Source organism: Ranitomeya variabilis, chromosome 1 (assembly GCF_051348905.1).
Source record: "Ranitomeya variabilis isolate aRanVar5 chromosome 1, aRanVar5.hap1, whole genome shotgun sequence".
NCBI lineage: Eukaryota > Metazoa > Chordata > Amphibia > Anura > Dendrobatidae > Ranitomeya > Ranitomeya variabilis.
Window position 1 is genome coordinate 1,088,093,515 of NC_135232.1, and position 21,731 is coordinate 1,088,115,245.

The 21,731-nt window shown below is 43.2% G+C and overlaps 1 protein-coding gene across 6 annotated transcripts in view; it reads right to left on the bottom strand.

Annotated features, from left to right (window-relative positions):
- SLIT2 (slit guidance ligand 2) overlaps positions 1 to 21,731 on the bottom strand; it is a 406,424-nt gene that overhangs the window by 53,231 nt on the left and 331,462 nt on the right. For all 6 annotated transcript variants that reach the window (XM_077279991.1, XM_077279992.1, XM_077279986.1 and 3 more), the window contains 6 exons: positions 20,683 to 20,757; positions 17,712 to 17,855; positions 16,734 to 16,877; positions 1,597 to 1,763; positions 1,326 to 1,458; positions 226 to 294 (listed from right to left, as the gene is read on the bottom strand). In XM_077279991.1, the coding sequence (XP_077136106.1) occupies positions 226 to 294; positions 1,326 to 1,458; positions 1,597 to 1,763; positions 16,734 to 16,877; positions 17,712 to 17,855; positions 20,683 to 20,757 (732 nt within the window). The remainder of the gene's footprint in view (positions 1 to 225; positions 295 to 1,325; positions 1,459 to 1,596; positions 1,764 to 16,733; positions 16,878 to 17,711; positions 17,856 to 20,682; positions 20,758 to 21,731) is intronic.

Consider the following 21,731-nt stretch of genomic DNA (forward strand, 5'->3'; position numbering starts at 1 on the left):
AATACAAGAGTGAGAAGAGCAAAAATAACCCTTTAAACTATTAACTCTACAACTTTGTAGTATAATTGGATCTCTGTATCAGAAAAACTGAGCTAAGAAGACCTGAGGGGTAATGAAGAAGAAGAGGTAAATGGAGAAAAAAGAAGAAATATGAATATGAAAGAGTAGAAGTTACAGATAAGGGGAAAAAACCATGACAATGAAATAACGTATATCAGTACTCACATGAGCATTAAGTGCCTGTAGCTGGACAGCTCCTTAGGGACAAGTGTGAACAGGTTCCCATCTAGGTACCTAGAAGAAGAGAACAGTAGGAAATCCATCACTGGGCTGGAGAATTAAAAGACTTCACATCAAGCTAAACAGTGTGGAGTTCCCAAAACCTGAAAGATAAATTACGGTGAGAACACAATATAATACATCAATAATAAAAGTCCTAAATTCATTTTCGGAGTCAGAAGCATACGTAATCCCTTCAAGTAGATATTTCTTTTGTTTTTTGCTTTTATAGAACACAATTTTAATCCAGACACCGAAGAAGTATTAATTCACCTGTGAAGATTGAAGTAAAGAGACAACAGTACAATGTAATTATCCCATTTTTATCCAATATTTTTAATTTGTTAATGGACTTTTATGGGCCCTCACTGTGTGCTGTGAAAAAAAGTACAAAAAATGGAAACCCACGTAAACAGGAAGAGAATATACAAACCCCTTGCAGATGTTGTCCTGGGTGGGATCTGAATTCAGGATTCCAGCACTGCAAAGCCACAGTGCTAACCACCGAGCCACCGTGCTACCCCTTATCATCCTAACCTTTCTTCTTGGTCGACATATCTTAAGATGAAGCATGAGATGACTAGTTATGTTAAAACAAAACATGATTTTCTGATACTCTGTTGGGAGATGATTATGCTGGATGTGTCTGTATGTGGCCCCCCAGTGTTTGTGATATTTATCGTGGGCTTTTCATGGTTTTGTTAGCATGTCATGATAATGTACTGAATTAGTATCATGAAAAATTGGGAGTAAAATTTATGGAAAGGTACGGGACATGATTAGAGGGAGTTTTTAACATCTGCTTCAGTGGTTTTAATTCAGTGTGTACCGGGCCCAGATCCTTGTCAAAAATATACCTGTCAGGCAGTGATTCATGTACTTACAGTTCTGTCACATCCTTCGGTATTCCTTTGGGTAATACCTTTAGACCTTTGTTCCTATGCTACCCCTTATCATCCTAACCTTTCTTCTTGGTCAGCATATCTTGAGATGAAGCATGAGATGACTAGTTTTGTTAAAACAAAACAAGATTTTCTGATACTTACAGTTCTGTCACATCCTTCGGTATTCCTTTGGGTAATGCCTTTAGACCTTTGTTACTGCAGCGGACAACCGTGTCTAGGCAGGTACACTCAGCTGGGCAACGGGCGAGTGGCGAACAAGTGTTGTCATCATTTCCTTACGTATACAAAATGGACAAGTGATATTTATTAGGCAGAAATCTAAGGTAAGGCGAAAGTACTGATAAACGCTTGCTCAGTGGGAAGACACATTTATTCCTCGGATCCTGTACTCTGAATATTGCTTAGCTCTTACCTTCATCGCAAGTGAAGTCCTGAATGGCGACGTCTTGGATTGGAATTTCTTTGAGGAAGTAAGGTTTTTGGCATCGAGGGTTTCCAGTAACAATGCGTTTCTTCCTCAGCCAATTTCCCAGCCAGGCTAGGTGACAGTTACAATTGAAAGGATTGCCCAGAAGGTTCCTACAATGTCAAACAAGTGAAATACGCTAAAACAAAGATTCCATACACTGTGAATGATTGTGGGAGATTTTTGCACATTTTAGTTTCCCTAAATTATTCAGTGGTGTTTTACATCTAGGAGCAAGCAGCATTGCCCAATACTAGTGTATATTCCATTCTTCCAGGAGACAAGGGGGGTGATGAACATTTATAACTGTTATACACGTATAACACCTCATATACTATTAAATAGGGATCCCTTCACCATAAATCATCTACTTATAGAGAGAATGAAGGAACAATATGATCCAATTAAAATACCATTTTATTATAATGTCAAAAAATTAGAATAACAAGTTACAAATACATTAATACATCATATATGAAAACGAGTACAAACCGGATGGTATTAACCACCCATAGAAAATCTAGATTGATTGTAGAGAAATGGAGAGATATAAAGAGCCACACAACAACTTTATATTATGGCAACTTCCAAAATATTTTATATGGGGTATGAAAAGGCTGAGTAGTATTATCAATGGTGATGAAAATCACTCATAACCGTATCCAGGATTGCAAAATTAGCCCCAGCATATAGCTGTATCTAATATCAACAACTAAAGTGCATGTGCACAAAAATAGAACTGACGAAACTGCAGAGGCGGTGAAACGCGCGTCGAGGTGTGGTACAGAGTCACACATCTTTTAAAAACATGCCTACAGGTAACTCATGATGATACCCATAGAAGGTTCTACTATTGGGGCATGATGTCTTGGGATAGGTGCAATGACAATAGATAATCGCTTCATTTTTTAAATGCAATTCTATTTTTGTGCACATGCACTCTATTTGTTGATATTAGATACAGCTATATGCTGGGGCTAATTTGTTTGTACTCTTGTTTTCATATATGATGTATTAATGTATTTGTAACTCATTTATAACTGTTAGAACATATTCACACAGAGTATTTGGAAGAGTTTTTTGTTCGTAGTTTTGCTCCCAAATCCTCCTAAAAAACACTTCAAAACCGATTTGAAACACTTTCTATTCATTTTTATAGGATGTCCACTGTTGATATGAGCAGTTTATAAAGAGTTATTTTTTTTTGTTGGAAAAAAAAAGTTGAAAGTTGCTATGAGTTAAAAAAAAAGACTGGATAGATCGTTTTAGGAAAAAAAATGTTTCCTGAAACAGTTTCTATGCTAGTTGTGTGTGAACATAGTCTTAAAGGAGTTGGCCGGTGAAAACAAATTGTCATCTTTCCACAGGATAAGTGATACCTTAATGAGTAATGGGGCTGTGACCACCAACTGGCAGAACATGGGGGATCGGCATTCGCATGATCGATGGCTACTCCATTCATTCCCTATGGGGTTGCTGAGCACTGCGCTTTTTCCTGCAGCCCTATAGAGAATGAATGGAGGGACACATGGGTGTCTGACATGCCAATTCATTTTGTAAAAAAAATGGGAATAAAAATGACTTGTTCTACCGATCTGTGCGGGGCTCAGAAAGGAGATGCTCACCTACCCTGAGAATAGGTGATAATTTGTTTTCACTGGGCAACCCCTTTAAATAGCTCATGAAATGGGGCAGACTGCCAACTTGCATTGAGGTTTAAAAGAATCTTTCACCTTTTATTTTTTTTTAATAATTATAACAGGATGATGACACTTATTTTCTTTTTCTGCTCAGTTTTTTTCTGACGGTTAATTTTCTAATGTTAGTTTTATTTTCTCTACATAAGAGTGGGGTCGGCATTGCTGACTGAGCTTTTGTTAACAAAATTTAGAGATATGGTTAACAGCAGCTGATTGGATCTTAGAAAACAAAAATATAGATCTAGTTCTTGCTTCTATAAGAGTTATCTGTGCATTATATAGGTAGGGGCAGAGCTCTGTGCAGAGATCCTTATGCAGGTAGGGAAGGAGCTATGTGCAGAGATCCTTATGCAGGTAGGGAAGGAGCTATGTGCAGAGAACCTTATGCAGGTAAGGAAGGAGCTATGTGCAGAGAACCTTATGCAGGTACGGGAGGAGCTATGTGCAGAGATTCTTATGCAGGTAGGGAAGGAGTTATGTGCATAAATCCTTATATAGGTAGGAAAGTAATTATGTGCAGAGAACCTTATGCAGGTACGGGAGGAGCTATGTGCAGAGATCCTTATGCAGGTATGGGAGGAGCTATGTGCAGAGATCCTTATGCAGGAATGGGAGGAGCTATGTGCAGAGATCCTTATGCAGGTACGGGAGGAGCTCTGTGCAGAGATCCTTATGCAGTTAGGGGAAGCTCTGTGCAGAGATCCTTATGCAGGTATGGGAGGAGCTATGTGCAGAGATCCTTATGCAGGTATGGGAGGAGCTCGGTGCAGAGATCCTTATGCAGGTAGGGGAGGAGATCTGTGCAGAGATCCTTATGCAGGTAGCTGAGGTCTGTGCAGAGATCCTTATGCAGTTAGGGGAGTAACTCAGTGAAGAGATCCTTCTGCAGGTAGATGAAGTCTGTGCAGAGATCCTTATGCAGGTAGGAGGAGCTCTGTTCAGAGATCCTTATGCAGGTAGGGGAGGAGCTCTGTGCAGAGATTCTTATGCAGGTAGCTGAGGTCTGTGCAGAGATACTTCTGCAGGTAGGGGAGGAGCTCTGTGCTGAGATCCTTATGCAGATACGGGAGGAGCTCTGTGCAGAGATCCTTATGCAGGTATGGGAGGAACTCTGTGCAGAGATCCTTATGTAAGTAGGGAAGGAGTTCTGTGCAAAGATCCTTATGCATGTAGGGAATGAGCTCTGTGCAGAGATCCTTATGAAGGTAGGGAGGATCTCTGTGCAGAGATCCCTATGCAGGAAGGGGAGCAGCTCTGTGCAGATATCCTTAAGGAGGTAGGGGAGGCGTTCTGTGCAGAGATCTTTATGCAGATATGGGAGGAGCTCTGTGCAGAGATTCTTATGCAGGTATGGGAGGAGCTCTGTGCAGAGATCCTTATGCAGGTAGGGGAGCTGCTCTGTGCATAAATCCTTATATAGGTAGGGGAGGAGCTCTGTGAAGAGATCTTTATATAGGTAGGGAAGGAGCTATGTGCAGAGATCTTTATGCAGGTATGGGAGGAACTCTGTGCAGAGATACTTATGCAGGTAGAGAAGGAGCTGAGTGCAGAGATCCTTATGCAGGTAAGGTAGGAACTCTGCAGAGATCCTTATGCAGGTAGGGGACAAGATCTGTGCAGAGATCCTTATGCAGGTATGGGAGGAGGTATGTGCAGAAATCCTTATGCAGGTATGGGAAGAGCTCTGTGCAGAGATCCCTATGCAGGCATGGGAGGAGCTCTGTACAGAGATCCTTATGCAGGTATGGAAGGAGTTCTGTGCAGAAATCCTTATGTAGGTAGGGGAGGAACTCTGTGCAGAGATCCTTATGTGGGTAGGGGAAGAGCTCTGTGCCAAGATCCGTATATAGGTAGGGAAGGAGCTCTGTGCAGAGATCCTTATGCAGGTACGGGAGGAGCTCTGTGCAGAGATCCTTATGCAGGTATGGGAGGAACTCTGTGCAGAGATCCTTATGCAAGTAGGGAAGAATTATGTGCAGAGATCCTTATGCAGGTGGGGAGGAGCTCTGTGCAGCGATCCTTATGCAGGTAAGGAAGGAGCTCTCTGCATTGATCCTTATGAATGTAGGAGAGGAACTCTGTGCAGATATCCTTAAGGAGGTAGGGGAGGCGTTCTGTGCAGAGATCTTTATGCAGGTATGGGAGGAGCTCTGTGCAGAGATTCTTATGCAGGTATGGGAGGAGCTCTGTGCAGAGATCCTTATGCAGGTAGGGGAAGAACTCTGTGCAGAGATTCTTATGCAGGTATGGGAGGAGATCTGTGCAGAGATCCTTATGCAGGTAAGGAGGAGATCTGTGCAGAGATACTTGTGCAGGTAGGGAGGAGATCTGTGCAGAGATCCTTATGCTGGTTTGGGAGGAGCTTTGTGCACAGATCCTTATGTATGTAGGGAAGGAGCTTTGTGCAGAGATCTTTATGCAGGTAGAAGAGGAGCACTGTGCAGAGATCCTTATATAGGTAGGGAAGGAGCTCTGTGCAGAGATTCTTATGCAGATACGGGAGGAGCTCTGTGCAGAGATCCTTATGCAGGTATGGGAGGAACTCTGTGCAGAGATCCTTATGTAAGTAGGGAAGGAGTTCTGTGCAAAGATCCTTATGCATGTAGGGAAGGAGCTCTGTGCAGAGATCCTTATGCAGGTAGGGAGGAGCTCTGTGCAGAGATCCCTATGCAGGTAGGGGAGCAGCTCTGTGCATAAATCCTTATATAGGTAGAGGAAGAGCTCTGTGAAGAGATTTTTATATAGGTAGGGAAGGAGCTATGTGCAGAGATCCTTATGCAGGTACGGGAGGAAATCTGTGCAGAGATACTTATGCAGGTAGAGAAGGAGCTCTGTGCAGAGATCCTTATGCAGGTAGAGGAGATCTGTACAGAGATACTTATGCAGGTAGAGAAGGAGCTCCGTGCAGAGATCCTTATGCAGGTAGAGGAGGAGATCTGTGCAGAGATCCTTATGCAGGTAGGGGAGGAGCTATGTGCAGAGATCGTTATGCAGGTAGGGGAGCAGCTCTGTGCAGAAATCCTTATATAGGTAGGGGAGAAACTCTGTGCAGAGATCCTTATGTGTTATGATCCGGTGACCTTGGAGCCGCATGAGAGACTTTCTCAGGAGTAGGTGGTACCTGTACTGACCGCAAACCCTAAACTGACACCACAACTAGAAGTAGCCATGGGGTGTACCTAACACGTCCTAGACACCTCGACACAGCCGGAGGACTAAATACCCCTATAGATGGAAATGGGAATTCTATCTTGCCTCAGAGCAGAACCCCAAAGGATAGGCAGCCCCCCACAAATATTGACTGTGAGTATAAGAGGAAAGACACACGCAGGCAGAAAAACAGGATTTAGCAAAAGAGGCACTTCTAGCTAAATAGAAAAGGATAGGACAGAATTCTAAGCGGTCAGTATTAAAATCCTAAAAATATCCACAGCAGATAATGCAAATATTCTACATCTAACTAAAGACATAGAAAGTATATCTGCATCTCCTGAGAATCCAGCATGACTGAAAAATCCAAACAAAGTCTAAGCTGGACAAAAACACAATGAATTGCACTGAATTGCAAAGCACACTGCATGTGTGCACAGAGACAACTAAACAGACACTTATCTTAGCTGAATTGGCAGCAGGGCAAGAGGAACCAGAGAGAGATGCAATCCCTCCAAGAACAATGGACAACTGGCAAGGACTCATGGATAATGCACACCTAAATACCTAGTAGAGCTGCAATCAGCAGAAAAACCTGCCCTAGATTACAACCCCAAGACAACTGCACTACCACCAACAACCACCGGAGGGAGCCCAAGAGCAGAATTCACAACAGTACCCCTTCCTTGAAGAGGGGTCACCGAACCCTCACCAGAGCCCCCAGGCCGATCAGGACGAGCCAGATGAAAGGCACGGACCAAATCAGCAGCATGGACATCAGAGGCAAAAACCCAAGAATTATCCTCCTGGCCATAACCCTTCCATTTGACAAGGTACTGAAGCCTCCGCCTCGAAAAGAGAGAATCCAAAATCTTCTCAACCACATACTCCAACTCCCCATCAACCAACACAGGAGCAGGAGGATCAACAAAGGGAACAACGGGCACCACATATTTCCGCAATAAAGATCTATGGAAAACATTATGGATGGCAAAAGAGGCCGGAAGGGCCAAACGAAAAGACAACTGATTGATAATCTCAGAAATCCTATAAGGACCAATAAACTGAGGCTTAAACTTAGGGGAAGAAACCTTCAAAGGAACATGACGGGAAGACAACCAGACCAAATCCCCAACCCGAAGCCGGGAACCAACACACCGACGACGGTTAGCAAAACGCTGAGCCTCCTCCTGGGACAACACCAAATTGTCCACCACATGAGCCCAAATCTGCTGCAACCTGTCAACCACAGAATCCACACCAGAACAATCAGAAGGCTCAAGAAAAACGAGGATGAAAACCAAAATTACAAAAGAAGGGCGATACCAAGGTAGCCGAACTAGCCCGATTATTAAGGGCAAACTCGGCCAATGGCAAGAAAGCCACCCAATCATCCTGATCAGCAGACACAAAGCATCTCAAATAAGTTTCCAAAGTCTGATTAGTTCGCTCGGTCTGGCCATTTGTCTGAGGATGAAATGCGGAAGAAAAAGACAAATCAATGCCCAGCCTAGCACAAAAGGCCAGCCAAAACCTAGTAACAAACTGGGAACCTCTGTCGGACACTATTCTCCGGAATGCCATGCAAACGAACCACGTGCTGAAAAAACAACGGAACCAAATCAGAAGAGGAAGGCAATTTAGGCAAAGGCACCAAATGAACCATCTTAGAGAACCGGTCACAAACCACCCAGATAACCGACATCCTCTGGGAAACCGGAAGATCTGAAATAAAATCCATAGAAATATGCGTCCAGGGCCTCTCAGGGACCGGCAAAGGCAAAAGCAACCCACTAGCACGGGAACAACAAGGCTTGGCCCGCGCACAAGTCCCACAGGACTGCACAAAAGAACGCACATCACGCGACAAAGAAGGCCACCAAAAGGACCTACCAACCAAATCTCTGGTACCAAAAATACCAGGATGGCCAGCCAACACAGAACAATGAACCTCAGAAATCACTCTACTGGTCCATCTGTCAGGAACAAACAGTTTCCCCACTGGACAGCGGTCAGGTTTGTCAGCCTGAAATTCCTGCAGAACCCGTCGCAAATCAGGGGAAATGGCAGAAAGGACCACCCCTTCCTTCAGAATGCCAACCGGTTCAAGTACCTCAGGAGAATCAGGCAAAAAACTCCTAGAGAGGGCATCAGCCTTAATATTCTTAGAACCCGGAAGATACGAGACCACGAAATCAAAATGGGAGAAAAACAGGGACCATCGAGCCTGTCTAGGATTCAGCCGTTTGGCAGACTCGAGGTAAATCAGATTTTTATGATCGGTCAAGACCACAATACGGTGCTTGGCTCCCTCAAGCCAATGTCACCATTCCTCAAACGCCCACTTCATAGCCAACAACTCCCGATTGCCGACATCATAATTGCGTTCAGCAGGCGAAAACTTACAGGAAAAGAAGGCACACGGTTTCATCAAGGAACCAACAGAATTTCTCTGAGACAAATTGGCCCCTGCCCCAATCTCAGAAGCGTCAACCTCAACCTGAAACGGAAGAGAAACATCCGGCTGACGCAACACTGGGGCAGAAGTAAATCGGCGTTTAAGCTCCCGAAAGGCAGAGACAGCCTCAGAGGACCAATTCGTTACATCAGCGCCTTTCTTCGTCAAATCGGTCAGGGGTTTAACCACACTGGAGAAGTTAGCAATGAAACGGCGATAAAAATTAGCAAAGCCCAAAAATTTCTGAAGGCTCTTCACAGATGTGGGCTGAATCCAATCATGAATGGCCTGAACCTTAACCGGATCCATCTCTATAGATGAGGGAGAAAAAATGAAGCCCAAAAAAGAAACCTTCTGCACTCCAAAGAGACACTTAGACCCCTTCACAAACAAAGCATTATCACGAAGGATCTGAAATACCATCCTGACCTGTTTCACATGAGACTCCCAATCATCGGAAAAAATTAAGATGTCATCCAAATATACAATCATGAATTTATCAAGATAATTCCGGAAGATATCATGCATGAAGGACTGAAAAACAGATGGAGCATTAGAGAGTCCGAATGGCATCACAAGGTATTCAAAATGGCCTTCGGGCGTATTAAACGCAGTTTTCCATTCATCACCCTGCTTAATACGAACAAGATTATATGCCCCCCGAAGGTCAATCTTAGTAAACCAACTAGCCCCCTTAATCCTGGCAAGCAAATCGGAAAGCAAAGGTAAAGGGTATTGAAACTTGACCGTGATCTTATTCAAGAGGCGATAATCAATACAGGGTCTCAAGGAGCCATCCTTCTTAGCAACAAAAAAAATCCCGCTCCCAACGGTGAAGAAGATGGCCGAATATGCCCTTTCTCCAAAGACTCCTTAACATAACTCCGCATGGCGGTATGTTCAGGCACAGACAGGTTGAAAAGTCGGCCCTTAGGAAACTTACAGCCTGGAATCAAGTCAATAGCACAATCACAGTCCCTATGCGGTGGAAGGGAACTGGACCTGGGCTCATCGAATACATCCTGAAAATCAGACAAAAACTCCGGAACTCCAGAAGAGGAGGAAGAGGAGGAAGAGGAGATTGACATCAAAGGAACGTCACCATGAACCCCCTGACAACCCCAACTAGTCACAGACATAGACTTCCAATCCAACACAGGATTATGTATCTGCAACCATGGAAAACCCAGCACAATAGCATCATGCAAATTATGCAACACCAGAAAACGACAATCTTCCTGATGGGCTGGCGCCATGCACATGGTCACCTGTGTCCAAAACTGGGGTTTATTTTTAGCCAAAGGTGTAGCATCAATGCTCCTTAAAGGAATAGGGTTCTGCAAAGACTGCAAGGGGAAAACACAACGCCTGGCAAATTCAAAGTCCATTAAGTTCAAAGCGGCGCCTGAATCCACAAATGCCATGACAGAAAATGACGACAATGAGCAGATCAAGGTCACAGATATCAGAAATTTAGTTTGTACAGTACTGATGGTAACTGAACTAGCGATTCTCTTTGTACGCTTAGGGCAGACTGAAATGACATGAGAAGCATCGCCACAATAAAAACACAACCTATTCTGACGTCTGAATCCTTGTTGTTCCGTTCTAGACAGAATCCTATCACACTGCATAGGCTCAGGCATCTGCTCTGAGGACAACGCCACAGCACGCACAGTTCTGCGCTCCCGCAAGCGCCGATCAATCTGAATGGACAGAGACATAGAATCACTCAGACCAACAGGCGTGGGAAACCCCACCATAACATCTTTAACAGATTCAGAAAGACCCTTTCTTAAAATTGCCGCCAAAGCATCCTCATTCCATTTAGTCAGCACAGACCATTTTCTAAATTTCTGACAATACAATTCTGCCGCTTCTTGACCCTGAGACAGGGCCAACAAGGTCTTCTCTGCTTGATCCACAGAATTTGGTTCATCATATAATAATCCTAGAGCCTGAAAAAAGGCGTCTACATTAAGCAAGGCCGGATTCCCAGATTCCAGGGAAAATGCCCAATCCTGAGGGTCGCCACGCAGCAGGGAGATGACAATTTTAACCTGCTGAATGGGATCACCAGAGGAACGAGGTTTCAGAGCAAAAAACAGTTTACAGTTGTTTTTAAAACTCAAAAATTTGGACCTGTCCCCAAAAAACAAATTAGGAGTAGGAATCCTAGGCTCTAAAAGCAGAGTCTGAACAATATAATCAGAAATACCCTGTATCCTAGCAGCAAGCTGGTCTACACGAGAAACTAATAGCTGAACATCCATGCTAGCACAAGACTACTCAGTCACCCAGAGGAAAAGAGGGAAGAAGAGACAAAACAGACTGCAGAAAAAAAAATGGCTCAACACCTTTCTTCCCTTCTTCTGAGATGCATTTAACTCATTGTTGGCCAGTTGTACTGTTATGATCCGGTGACCTTGGAGCCGCATGAGAGACTTTCTCAGGAGTAGGTGGTACCTGTACTGACCGCAAACCCTAAACTGACACCACAACTAGAAGTAGCCGTGGGGTGTACCTAACACGTCCTAGACACCTCGACACAGCCGGAGGACTAAATACCCCTATAGATGGAAATGGGAATTCTATCTTGCCTCAGAGCAGAACCCCAAAGGATAGGCAGCCCCCCACAAATATTGACTGTGAGTATAAGAGGAAAGACACACGCAGGCAGAAAAACAGGATTTAGCAAAAGCAGCACTTCTAGCTAAATAGAAAAGGATAGGACAGAATTCTAAGCGGTCAGTATTAAAATCCTAAAAATATCCACAGCAGATAATACAAATATTCTACATCTAACTAAAGACATAGAAAGTATATCTGCATCTCCTGAGAATCCAGCATGACTGAAAAATCCAAACAAAGTCTAAGCTGGACAAAAACACAATGAATTGCACTGAATTGCAAAGCTCACTGCATGTGTGCACAGAGACAAAAAAACAGACACTAATCTTAGCTGAATTGGCAGCAGGGCAAGAGGAACCAGAGAGAGATGCAATCCCTCCAAGAACAATGGACAACTGGCAAGGACTCATGGATCCTGCATACCTAAATACCTAGTAGAGCTGCAATCAGCAGAAACACCTGCCCTAGATTACAACCCCAAGACAACTGCACTACCACCAACAACCACCGGAGCGAGCCCAAGAGCAGAATTCACAACACTTATGCAGGTAGGGAAGGAGCTCTGTACAGAGGTCCTTTTATAGGTAAGGGGAGGAGCTTGGTGCACAGATCCTTATGCAGGTAAGGGGAGGAGCTTTGTGAAAAGATTCCTAAGCAGGTAGGGGAGGAGCTCTGTGCAGAGATCCTTATGCAGGTAGAAGAGGAGATCTGTGCAGAGATCCTTATGCAGGTAGGGGAGAAGCTATGTGCAGAGATCCTTATGCATGTAGGGGAGCAGCTCTGTGCAGAAATCCTTATATAGGTAGGGGAGGAACTCTGTGCAGAGATCCTTATGCAGGTAGGGAAGGAGCTCTGTACAGAGGTCCTTTTATAGGTAAAGGGAGGAGCTTTGTGCACAGATCCTTATGCAGGTAAGGGGAGGAGCTTTGTGAAAAGATTCCTAAGCAGGTAGGGGAGGAGCTATGTGCAGAGATCCTTATGCAGGTAAGGGGAGGAGCTCTGTGCTGAGATCCTTATGCAGGTAGGGGAGGAGCTCTGTGCTGAGATCCTTATGCAGTTATGGGGAGGAGGAGAGCCATTGTGAATAGTCACCTATGTGACTAGCGCATCCTGCATTATCTACTGTATATAGAGGTGTTACCTGTCATTGTTATCCTGTCTGTGATGATAATGTGATGACTTATAAAAAGTTTCCTTGCGCAATAGAAATATGGTCCTAATTTTAGACTTAGGCTACTTTCACACTAGCGTTAACTGCATTCCATCACAATGCGTCGTTTTGCCGAAAAAACGCATCCTGCAAAAGTGTTTGCAGGATGCGTTTTTTTCACCATTGATTAACATTAAGCGACGCATTGTGACGGATTGCCACACGTCGCACCCGTCGTGCGACGGATGCATTGTGCAGTGGCGGACCGTCGGGAGCAAAAAACGCTACATGTAACGTTTTTTGCTCACGACGGTCCGCTTTTTCCGACCGCGCATGCGCGGCCGGAACTCCGCCCCCACCTCCCCGCACTTCCCCGCACCTCACAATGGGGCAGCGGATGCGCTGGAAAAATGCATCCGCTGCCCCCGTTGTGCGGCGGAGACAACGCTAGCGTCGGGAACGTCGGCCCGATGCACAGCGATGGGCCGAGCCCGATGCTAGTGTGAAAGTAGCCTTAGTGACCTATGCGAAAATTGTGGGAATTCTGCCTACTTCTGCCTTCTCCTAAATGATCAGTTATGTGGCATTAATGCCCCATTTTATGTACCATGCAGTGGCTGAAATTATACACCAGGTACTGTGTGTCAAAAATTCCCTAAATATGTACAACAAACATTTATTTTTTTCTACCATTGAGCCCTGACTTCTATCCCAGTGATTCACACATGCAGATGACAATATCAGATTACCGCCATGAATCCCTTTCAGCTCATTTAGCAGGTTATTTGAGTTTGCAGCCAATCCGCCTGGCTGTCACAGCGCACCTCTCGCACAATGCAGTAATATGATATAGGGATGAAGGCGGATTACTTTTTTGTTATTGGATTTTAACTGACATCCACAATTTCATTAATTTGTCATCTTGTGATTTCCATCTCTGGGCGGCTTCACGGTGCCGCTTTCCAATTCAAACTGACAGCTGAGTTGATTACATGCCAGTTATAAAAATGAATTCACTTGCAATCCATGATACCCCTGGCATCTCACCACTTCATTTTTTTTGTCTATTGACGACGCCGGCCTTCATAAACATGTCATCTTTAATTTTCACAAATTAGCTGCTAGGTGTAGAGTGTCACATCTCATATACATGAGGAAGTAAGTGTTTCGGTGGCCGCTGTGTCACATGGAGATAACTCTGAATTTACAGTAATGGTAATATCCTCTCCCTCTCTTCAGGTGTCTGCAAATACCTGGCAATCATCCCTGAATATTACAATTTGTCTCCAATTAAAGGACAATATTCAGCAACATATTTGGATAGAATATTACCATTTTGGGCCAATTTAAATAAAGTTAATATACAGATGCTTCTCACAAAATTAGAATATCATCAAAAAGTTAGCTTATTTCAGTTCTTCAATACAAAAAGTGAATCTCATATATTATATAGAGTCATTACACACATCTGTTTCAAGGTTTTATTTCTGTCAATGTTGATGATTATGGCTTACAGCCAATGAAAACCCAAAAGTCATTATCTTAGTAAATTAGAATACTTTATAACACCAGCTTGAAAAATGATTTTAACATCCGAAATGTTGGCCTACTGAAATGTATGTTCAGTAAATGCACTGAATACTTGATCGGGGCTCCTTCAGTTACTGCATCAATGCGGCGTGACATGGAGGCGATCAGCCTGTGGCGCTGCTGAGGTGTTATGGAAGCCCAGGTTGCTTTGATAGCAGCCTTCCGCTCGTCTGCATTGTTGGGTCTGGTGTCTCTCATCTTCCTCCTGACAATACCCCATAGATTCTCTATGGGGTTAAGGTCAGGCGAGTTTGCTGCCAATCAAGCACAGTGATCCTGTTGTTTTTAAACCAGGTATTGGTACTTTTGGCAGTGTGGACAGGTGCCAAGTCCTGCTGGAGAGGGAAGCATGAAGTGCTCTTAAATGTCCTGGTAGATGGCTGCTCTGACTTTGGTCTTGATAAAACACAGTGGACCAACACCAGCAGATGACATGGCTCCCCAAACCATCACTGATTGTGGAAACTTCACACCAGACCTCTGGGACTTTGATTTCCAAATGAAATGCACAATTTACTTTCATCTGAAAACAACACCTTGGACCCCTGAGCAACAGTCCAGTTCTTTTTCTCCTTGGCCCAGGTAAGACGCTTCTGGTGTTGTCTATTGATCATGAGTGGCCTGACACAAGGAATACGACACTTGTAGCCCATGTCCTGGGTACATCTGTGTGTGGTGGCTCTTGAAGCAGTGACTCCAGCAGAAGTCCACTCCTTGTGAATCTCCCCCAAATTTTTGAATGGCCTTTTCTTAAATATCATTTCAAGGCTGCAGTTATCCCGGTTGCTTGTGCCCCTTTTTCTACCACACTTTTTCCTTCCATTCAACTTTCCATTAATATGCTTGGATACAGCACTCTGAACAGCCAGCTTCTTTAGCAATGACCTTTTGTGGCTTACCCTCCTTGTGGAGTGTGCCAATGACTGCCTTCTGGACATCTGTCAAGTCAGCAGTCTTCTCCATGATTGTGGAGCCTACTGAAACAGACTAAGGGACCTATTGAAATGCTTAGGAAGCCTTTGCAGGTGTTATTTGTTAATTATTCTAATTTACTGAGATAATGACTTTTGGGTTTTCATTGGCTGTAAGCCATAACCATCAACATTAACAGAAATAAACACTTGAAATACATCACTCTGTTTGTAATGACTCTATATAATATAGGAGTTTCACTTTTTGCATTGAAGACCTGAAATAAATAAAATTTTTGATGATATTCTAATTTTATAAGAAGCACCTGCATCTTATTGTATATACATTTATAGGACATCACACATGGTCAAGACTTGAACCTTTGAAGAATGGAACAAACCAAAGTATCAAATGAACCAGTATTGTATATTAAACCTGTTATACATCATGTCAGGTTCTCTAAGAAAGGTGCAGGCGGGAATGAAAAATGAACCACTGAAGCAACCATTGCAACCTCTAGAGAGAAGGGGCCTGGCTGGGATGTTTGATGCTATCATTTTAAGGGATAACCATTTCCTCTCCATCACAGAAAATCACTAGTCAGACTGATCAGAGTTTGACTAGAGTGGGATCTGGAGGTGGTCAGAAAAAAAAAGTTTTTTCAACTTCTCCATGCAGTCAGTCCATGAAAATCGGACTGTACTTGAATGTCATTTGAGTGCGGTCCGATATTTTTCATATACCGTACTTGAATGGGCATGTGCCATCCAATTCTTAGAGGCAAATTGTCCATGCTGTAATTTTTTTCCTCTGACCAAAAAACATCGAACATGTGCACGACCCCACAAAATGACATGGGTACAAGTGATATCGGTCAAAACCACAGGTAGCATTCATCCGATTTGTAAGGTAGTGTGCACAAGCTCTAATGGGTAGTGAGAGCCTGGACAAAGGTCAAGGCTTATGGAAAGGAAGTGGGTGCAAACAGCTGGTGGTATGAACAACTACCAGTATATGGTGTATCTATTTTTATTTCTGACTTTTAGGCCAATGATCGCCCTGATCGTTTATTAAAATGATTGTTCCACATTATTGCCGAGTGAAAATAAGTTTGGTTCCATGCTAATTCACTAGATCATCATTGATCATGTGATTGTCTACTCCATTTTTGGAAGCAGTTTGAGCCCTAATTCTGGTGCAGTTTGCTATCTGGATAGATGTAAGCTGTTTAAAAAGAAAAGTTTCAGCCCAAAATACAAGAAAGTGTGGATACTTTTGCGGTAAACCTCTCCCTGTGTGATGGCGGCCATGCAGAGCAGCGCAGATTCTACTTAGATTCCGTTCACTGCAGAAGGAACAGGTGTTTGCGGCAGAACAAGTCTTACCAAACCCAAGCAATTTTCAGATATGTGCAGAAAACTTACAACTGAGATTACTTGACATAAGGTCAACACAACACTAGCAGCAGGCTATGCTTCAAGACTTTACTTACAACGTAGACAGAGAATGCAGCGTGTCAAATGCTCCGGGGGCCACTGTGACTATCTGATTGTCATAGAGCGAGAGTAAGCGCACAGAACTCAGACCGGTAAAGCTGTCATTATTCACACAGGTGATGTGATTACTTCTCAGCATCCTTCGAGAAACCGGAGAAAAAGAAAAGTTATAGCTTGTTCTACTAGAAATATAGAGTTGTACGCAACATTTCTCTCTATCTAGTATACTGTTGTCTTCTTATGGGACTAAGAGACTCTTTCGACTCCTGAGGGACCAGTTGAGACTGCTACCTTTCCACCTTCAGAATCTACCCTACCCCCCAGAAGCTTCTATTCAACCAATTCTGTACATTAGACCTATAATGCTTTTATTAGTTGTGTTACTTACAGGCTTGGACTGGCCCACAGGAGAAGAGGAGAATCCTCTGGTGGGCCCTTGTGCAAGAGTGGGCCACCACCCTCTTATATGATCAGTACTTGGCACAATACACTTGAATCACTATGTACAGGCAAGGGCAGCATCTTATTTAACGATCTACCCAGTTCATTGTTATATAGATTTGTGACTGATGATAATGTCACATTTGCATGTAGCTGAAACGTGGGGTCCTGGAGATGGTTACTGTTGCGCCCTTGGCACCCCAGTCCGACACCGATTATTTGTAATTAGAGGTGGGGTGAATCGATTTGTAGAACCCGGTTCAGCGACTGGGTCAGTAATCTGTAGACCGTCGCTTACCTGATCACACTGATTAGCCGGCGTGGTGCAACGTCATTGTTGTGGCACATGAGACATTGTGCCGGACCGGCTAATCTAGAGAACCAAGAATGGCAGGAGGTAAGTGGCGGTTCACAGATTACTGGTCTCTGGCCGCTGGATCAGGTTCTGCAAATCGATTCCAACCATTTCTACTCATAATAAGAAAATTGTAATTAGGCGTGAAAAAAGTAGAAAGAAAAGCCGACACACGTACAATGACTTGAGCCCGTCCAGGCCTTTGAACATTTTATGGTGCACATTTTCTACTCTGTTGCTGGTCAGGATGAGTTCATTCACTCCGTTTGCCCCATCAAAGGCTCCTTCTTCGATATCCGCGATCTTGTTGTTGCTTAAATTTCTAAAAATAGGAATATTTTTAATGATATCAAAACCATGAACAAAAGTACACTGGGTATGATGCCAATGTAAAACATGAAAGCGGTAAGACTTCAACACACTGCAAAGTAAACGGTTCTCCCGGGCGAGCAGATCATGACAATATAAACATACATCATCTTCATCCTCCCTGTCGGACTGGATAAAGATCTGTGAGATCGGGAACGCTGAGTATTTGCTTTGTTGTTTTCTATGTAGAGTTATGTGCAATATCAGGATTTAATATGTTTCACATTGGCACGGTACAATATCCCGCTGCTATTTATCCCCAAGTTTTCTGCATTTCATTATCTTTCTTCTGTATTCATAAAGCATATCCTGATCAAAATGTAAAGGGAACCTGTCACCATGGAAAACACTACCTGTACACATAGGGTACATCCACAGGTAAGTAGCGCTATAATGCTGCCCACCTGCCTTACTTAAAGTGCAGTTATTGAACTTATTTCTCCAGGTAGCCGCCAGCATCCAGTCAAGGGGGCATGGCCACAGCCACCGCTCACACAGGTAGCCGCCAGCATCCAGTCAAGGGGGCATGGCCACAGTCCCCACTCACACAGGTAGCCACCAGGGGTCAGCGATGCTTCTGCATCGTAATCATAGAGGTCCCTGTGGTCGGCGCTCATAGCACACCTGCATTTCTGCTGCATAGCAGCGATCTGATGATCGAGTTGTGCCAGCTTCTAGCCTCCTATGGAGGCTATTGAAGCATGGCAAAAGTAAAAAAAAAAGTTTAAAAAAAAGTGAAAAAAATAAAAAATATATAAAAGTTTAAATCACCCCCCTTTCGCCCCATTCAAAATAAATCAATTAAAAAAAAATCAAATATACACATATTTGGTATTGCCGCGTTCAGAATCGCCCGATCTATCAATAAAAAAAGCATTAACCTGATCGCTAAACAGCGTAGCGAGAAAAAAATTTGAAACGCCAGAATTACGTTTTATTGGTCGCGCGACATTGCATTAAAATGCAATAACGGGCGATCAAAAGAACGTATCTGCACCGAAATAGTATTATTAAAAACGCCAGCTCGGCACGCAAAAAATAAGCCATCACCCGACCCCAGATCATGAAAAATGGAGACGCTATGAGTATCGGAAAATGGCACAATTTATTTATTTTTTTTTTAGCAAAGTTTGGAATTTTTTTCACCACTTAGATGTCTATGAACTCGTACTGACCTGGAGAATCCAAATGGCAGGTCAGTTTTAGCATTTAGTCAACCTAGCAAAAAAGCCAATCAAAAAACAAGTGTGGGATTGCACTTTTTTTGCAACTTCACCACACTTAGAATTTTTTTCCCGTTTTCTAGTACACGACATGCTAAAGCCAATGATGTCGTTCAAAAGTACAACTTGTTTCGCAAAAAATAAGCCCTCACATGGCCATATTGACTGAAAAATAAAAAAGTTATTTTCTGGGAAGGAGGGGAGCGAAAAAGGAACACGGAAAAACGGAAAATCCCAAGGTCATGAAGGGGTTAATTTTGCTGATTTTTCGCGTTTTCCCCCCTATTTAATGCATTGGGAAAAACGCGAAAAAAACGCGTAAAAAACGCATAAAAATCGTGGAAAAAATGCTAAAAAAAACGCATGCGGATTTCTGGCAGAAATGTCTGGTTTTTGTCAGGAAATTTCTGCAAGAAATCCTGAACATGTGCACATACCCTTATATATACTGTATATCAGATAGAAGAGAAAATAAACTCCATCTTCAGAGTAACTCTGAGCTTTACTGGAATCGCCAAGACAAACATTGGATATCACGGCATCTCTCCGGATTCTGCTCATTGTTATTTGAGATTAAAGAAAACCCCTTAGATTTCGATATTTAGTTTGTTTTATGGTTCAGAAAACCACAGTCTAAGTAATAGGATATTAAACCTAGTCTATCAATATTAGTGTTCAATGTGTGATTATAGGATATACAGAGGAAGGGGCTATGGTATATCCATATGATACTATGTAGTAGAGCGAGTATAGTGAAGGCGTGATGCCTTTTCTTTATAGCATTGGGTCGTTGAGACTGTTTTCAAAGTCAAAACCCAAGTACGATCCCCTTATATTGATGAGGGCAGCAGAGCCAAGTGATTTTTGTGGTTCCAACCAACAGTCTTATTTGTATGGGGCCCATACAAGTTGGATTACCATCAGCCATTATTTTCCTCCTTACGCTCTGTGTGACAGAACGTGCATGTGTTTTCAATACACCGACGGGAGTAGGGTGCTTCTAAACACTTTATTGTAAAAATTCAACATGTTCGACCCTTCTTTCCCCAATGAGACCCCCATACACATAAGATTGTTCGCCAATCCCGACAAAATCTGTAGGTTTGGCCAACCTCTGTTTACTGTTATGGGAGCATTCAGTATTACAAGAGGAATGAGGGGCTCAAGGATGCAATAATAATTGTTGGAATGTGGTCACTATATTGGTTACACTTGCATAGGATTCTCGACAGTGGATGCAATTTTACCCAAAGACCCCCTTTCCTGCAATAACCTTAAGAAAACTTGCTTTTTCAGGGTTTTAAAGTGAATATGTCACCTACTTTTTGCCAAAGTTGGATGTTTTATTCCTTGTGAGCTGGAACAGTTTCTAAAATGTCCTATCTGTGAGGACACATGGTGAGTGCGGGTTCTGTAAGAACCATATCGGCGGTGAATTATACCGCTCCTCTGGTCAGCTAATGGCACGGGCTCTAACAAATGGCGGCTTCTACAGATTAATATATAGATATGCAAACCAGAAAGCTGTGGGGTATAAGATTAGGAGTGAAGACTTACAGTTTTCTCAGTTGAGGAAGTTTCTTGAATATTCCGGTGGCTTCTAAGACCGTAAATTCATTGTTGTTAAGACGTCTGAAAAAAAATAAATGAATGGAAATGTATAAAGAGGTGAATCCATAGACACATATAACACTCGTTGTGTATTACAATGTAGTGGCTTTACATGATCTACTGCACCAACGTGGCACCATACAACCATTTTATGTAGATTTTCCAGCTCTGCGCTGTATAAACCTGAATGCTTATTGGATGAATCAGATCAGGTGATGTGTATTTGTGCAATGAGGAGGGTGAGGCCTAAGGATGCAACACCCTTTATCAAGGTGTGCGGAATTATTAGTCAGCTTGTTTTTCATCAGGGAAAATGGACCAAAAATGAGATTCAACTGACTCTGAAGAGACAAAAATTGTTACGAGTCTTACAGAGGGATGCAGCGCTCTTGAAATCGCTAAAATATTGAGGTAAGATCTCAGAACTTTCAAAAGTTTTGTCGCAAAAAACATGTTGAGGAAAAAAAGATGCTCACTAGTTACTAAAGATTTGAGAAGAATCAAACGTGAAGTGACCGAGAAGCCATTCTCCTCCAGTGCTTTCATATTAAAGAACCACAACATCCCTGGAGGCCCAGAAGTACAAGGTGTTCAGTGCTCAGAGACACGGCACTGTCAGAGCGCGGTGTCAATGTACCTGGTGTGTAGAGACCAGCAGCACCACCCTCACAGTCACTTGCAGGGACGGCGCTGGTCTCTGGATGCTGGGTATCCTGACACCACGCACTGACAGTGCGCTCTCCTCTGGGGATCTGGTATGAAATTGACATTGACTTCAGACCACCCCTTTAAGACTTTGTTCACACTTTTGCCAGAGTATCATCAGATAAATAGGGATTTAGATTAAAATGTAACCTCTTGACCACACCTATAATAGCACCACCCCCTAGGAGTACCACACCTCCAACTTGCTGGCATCTGAATCAAAGTGGAGATCTGTGCCGATTACTGATTCAGCCAACGGGGCATCCATCTGGTCCATCAAGAGTCACTTT